The sequence below is a fragment of the Tachysurus vachellii genome, chromosome 14 (assembly GCF_030014155.1).
Source record: "Tachysurus vachellii isolate PV-2020 chromosome 14, HZAU_Pvac_v1, whole genome shotgun sequence".
Classification (NCBI taxonomy): Eukaryota; Metazoa; Chordata; class Actinopteri; order Siluriformes; family Bagridae; genus Tachysurus; species Tachysurus vachellii.
Window position 1 is genome coordinate 6617441 of NC_083473.1, and position 4404 is coordinate 6621844.

General features: G+C 32.6%; 1 protein-coding gene across 1 annotated transcript; it reads left to right on the forward strand.

Moving 5' to 3' along the window:
* Positions 1 to 888: 888 nt before the first annotated feature.
* im:7150988 (Golgi-associated plant pathogenesis-related protein 1) lies at positions 889 to 2970 on the forward strand. The gene is made up of 6 exons (XM_060887234.1): positions 889 to 927; positions 1055 to 1080; positions 1183 to 1392; positions 2318 to 2395; positions 2577 to 2726; positions 2908 to 2970. The coding sequence occupies exons 2-6, from the start codon at positions 1074 to 1076 to the stop codon at positions 2913 to 2915; spliced, it is 453 nt and encodes a 150-aa protein (XP_060743217.1). The 5' UTR covers positions 889 to 927; positions 1055 to 1073; the 3' UTR covers positions 2916 to 2970.
* The last annotated feature ends 1434 nt before the right edge of the window (positions 2971 to 4404 follow it).

Here is a 4404-nt window from a genome sequence, read left to right on the forward strand (position 1 = left end):
AGAAAAACAATGACTGGGGATGGTGTGGTGGTGTTTGCCAAGCTAAGCTGAGATACAGTGAGAAAAAAAAATAAGAGAAACATCAGAAAGTCTGCGTGAAGTATTTTCACCACCACCTTCATCACAGCAGCAATTCACTCCATGTCCATTCTCCTCATCAGTGAATTTAGCTTTGTTCGGAAATGGTCTGCACTTCGACAAAACTTAATTCTATAAGTATAAGAAACATATCAGAGGCAGTTCTAAATCACACTAATTAGCACATATAGCACAAAATAATATATTTATCTTCCAGTAAATTCTAAAATTGTCTAAATATCATCTTTAACTCACAGATTATAAACTTTTACATTATAAAAGGTCACATTTAACAAATAAAATAAAATAAACTGTAATAAACAACGTTTAGAATTCATGTTAATGCTCTGTAAATATTTTACTGATATGTTTATGAAACTACACTGTTTTAATATTTTTTTCATAATTGAACATATTTATGTTGTCTCTCCATCCTTAAAAATCACTCTGTGTACTACTAACACTGCAAGACTGCCGAGTCTCATTAAACCGTAAAGCTCAGAGCTCCCAGGAAAGTATCATTAGCAGTAAATCAATTCAGAAAAGCAATAAATTAATTAATTATTTAAAGACTTTAGCATGGATATCAGATTAATTTAAACACCTTGATGGTTATAGTGATTAACTCATACATCTTTTAACCTTTTCTTACGAAAGGTAGGAGTTCAGATATAATCTGGAAAATGTATTCATCTTTAGCCAGAATTTTAGGGATGGGGCAGCTGAGTCTCCTCCTTCAGCAGCTTAGAATGTGGAATCTACAGTATATAAACAGCAATGTTGTGTTCACTGCCACAACAGGCTGAGAAAATTACTGCAACCTCCAAGAGACAAGAAGAGACAAACACGGTAGGTTGCTGCAGTGCCAAATGCTGCTACATGATATATCTTTGTCTATGTAGCAGATGATTGCATTCATTAAGGAACAGAGAATTAAAACATGCATGTATATATTTTTGTATCTTTTGTATTTTAGCATCACATCCTAAGCAGCTATGGCAGGTTTGTCAATTACTGCTACATTGATTTCTATATTCCTCTGTATACTTACAGTTGTTTTGTATTTTAAGCCATACTTAATTAAGCATTATATTTCATCTACAGATGCAAGCTTTAAGGCAAGATTCCTCGCTAAACACAACGAATACAGAAAGAAACATGGAGCCCCAGCTTTAAGCATGAGTAAAGACTTATGCACTTCTGCACAAGCTTGGGCTGACCATTTACTGTCCATTAAAACCTTGCAGCACAGTGACACCAACAAGGGAGAAAATCTCTATTATTTCCAGAGTTCTGCACCAAAGAAACTTACAGGCAAGTCTGAACTGTATACCATAAATCTATATGCTATATTGCACAAAACTGTGCTACCTTATCACTAATTTTAGCAATTTACACACCGACTAACTGTATTTGTGCAAGACGTTCTTATATTTGTTCATATTTCTATTCAAGGAAACAATTAAAACACCTTATTAATGATTGAATTGTTTCACATTAGGCAGCAAAATTATTAGGAGTACATCATTAAAAAAAAGCTTTCCTGAGTTGCAGTAAGTACACCATGGTAATTAACCCATTTACAGGCGAAGACAGATGTGCCTGGGTTGTTTACAGCAGGGTGTGTTGATGCTTCTTACCATGTGACTTTTCATTACAATGTAGGGAGCATGAAGCCAGAAGTTAATTTTATTGAAGTTAATGACTAAGGAGTGAATAAATAGAAATTATTTGTGGACACTTTGCATTCTGAGGTTTACTCTCATTTCCAAAATCGCCCTGAGGTGTGAGTGTGTTTCTGGGATATTCTCAGACCATACAAAACCCTGAACAACACAATCTGGCTACAGAAGATGAATGAACAAAAGAATAAATATTAAATAATAAAAACTACCAAAGTTTTTTTTTTAACAATGTATTAGTGGCTCTTACATTGTTACGTTATTACATTATTATTACAATAACTTTTTTTTATGTATCTATTAATCCGAAAGGGAACAATTTGTCTGCTTAGCAAGAAAGCTACAGTATATATATGTATGTATAAGTAAAAGTTATATATCACTTATTGGAAACTTTTTGGAAAGGTGAAATAATGATATTTTGTGACATTAAAATTTTTCACTAGTGCTTAGAATAGGAGAAATTCTATATACTAAATGTACAATTGTACAGTTGTTTTAAATATGCTTTAAAAGAAACACCTTACATTTTTGTACCTACTTATTTTACACATTAGGAGACGAGCCTGTGGACAACTGGTACAGTGAAATTAAAGACTATAATTTCAGTAATCCTGGATTTGCCTCCAACACAGGTGACGCTGATTTTGAATAACTGAATAATAAAGAAACTGAAGAATTAGTTACAATATAAATAAATAAATACAATCATAAAAAATGAAAACAGATATTATGTTGATTTGCAAATACTACATTTGTAGCTGTATAGATCTGTTTATAAAACATTGAATGTCCCTGATTCACTTTTATTTACAGGACACTTCACCCAGGTTGTATGGAAATCAAGCAAAGAAGTTGGAGTGGGTTTAGCCACTGATGGAAAAACTGTCTTTGTGGTTGGTCAGTACGAACCTGCTGGAAACATTTCCAATCCAGGATACTTTAAGGACAATGTTTTGCCTGCAGGTAACAATGAAAAATCCATTTATTCTATTCTTTGTTGTTTTTTTCCATTACTAGGATTCATATTAAGTTGTTGATTCACTACTATTCAAGACAATCTGTGGATATTTGTTATAGTTTTATATGGTGTGCAACTATATAAAAGATTAGTGTTTCTAATCTATAATTTCTCTTCATTCTGCAGGGAAGTAAGACTCCTTACTGTCATCTGGTGAAACATCTAAACCCATATCTATATGGATTAGATGTGAATTTCTATTAAGCATGTTATATTTCAAAGAAGCATTTGCAATTTTTTTAAAATAAAATGACTTCTGATCTTTGAAAGCATCATAAGACTATAATTTGTAATTGTGACTTGGGTGATGTGTTATATAATTAAAAAAAATAAAACATGCTAAAGTAATCGTATCAATAAAATGAAGTGAAATTCTATCGTGTCTTCTGTGTGTTATTTTGGCAAGAAAGAACCATATAATCATTCAGTGATATACAAATCAATAGCAAATCCATTTTGTGAAAACTTTAGGGTTGTTATTTAATCTCTCAGAAATAATGATGTGTTTTAAATCCATGTATAAAGAAAGGAAAACTACACTAAGCACTAAGTAACTACAGGCATATAGAGGCAAAAGAAATGGTGTAACATGGAAGAAAGAGAAACGGGACAAGTAGTCAAAACCGGGAAGACTCATGTAACTGTTTCCAGCATAGAATAAAAAGTTTCAAATTCACACCTTTCCTTTACATGGAAAAAAAATATTATCAGCTTGCTTTTTTTTTCTTGTTTGCTCCTGAAACAAAACACTGGAACGGTTGAGCCTCCTACCGTGATACCAAGAACAGAGAGAATCAATATTATTTCCAGAGCTCTGTGTCAAAGACACTTTCAGGCATGTCAAGACAGGGGTACAAATAGTAAATATTAATCCTAACATTTTAGTGACAATGCAAACAAATATTGGAATAAAATTCATATGCCTGAAATAAAATAGTTTTTGATATTTGGGCAGCTAAATTAATAGAAGTAAATCACATCAAATGAAATCAGGGTGTTGCTACAAAAAAGGCGTTAACTTCGCTAATGCTTTGCACAAAAGTTGAAAAATTATGAATAAATATGAATTGTGTTCAAAAACGAATGTTCACAATAACTTTGAGAAAATTTGGAGAAATGAAAACTAAAACAAAGCAGTGTGCTGTATAAAAATCTTGCCTTCCTTAAAGGACTTTATACAGCACACTGCCTTTAATGGGCAGCAAACATCCTAAAGGTTCCTTCTCATCCTGGACATCAATTATTTAAATTGCTGCCCTCTGGCAAGAGATTCAGGCCCCTTATTTTACAATCCAATAGCTTTAAAGACAGCTCCTTCTGCAGCATAACACAGGAGCTAAATGCTGACAGACTGCCACACACACACACACACACACACACACACACACACACAGAGAACCTATAGACTTACATTCTCTGTATACCTCAGTATATGTTTATTCATTTTATTTTATCATTCATTGCTCACTTTATATTATATTCTATTGACATGTTTACATTCTGTTATACTTCAATATCCTCTCATTACATACAAATCCCTGTTTGACTGTTTTGCAATAAATTATTTATATCTATATTCAGTAAAACCTCGGTTTACAAGTTACCTGGTTTAAGTATGTTTTG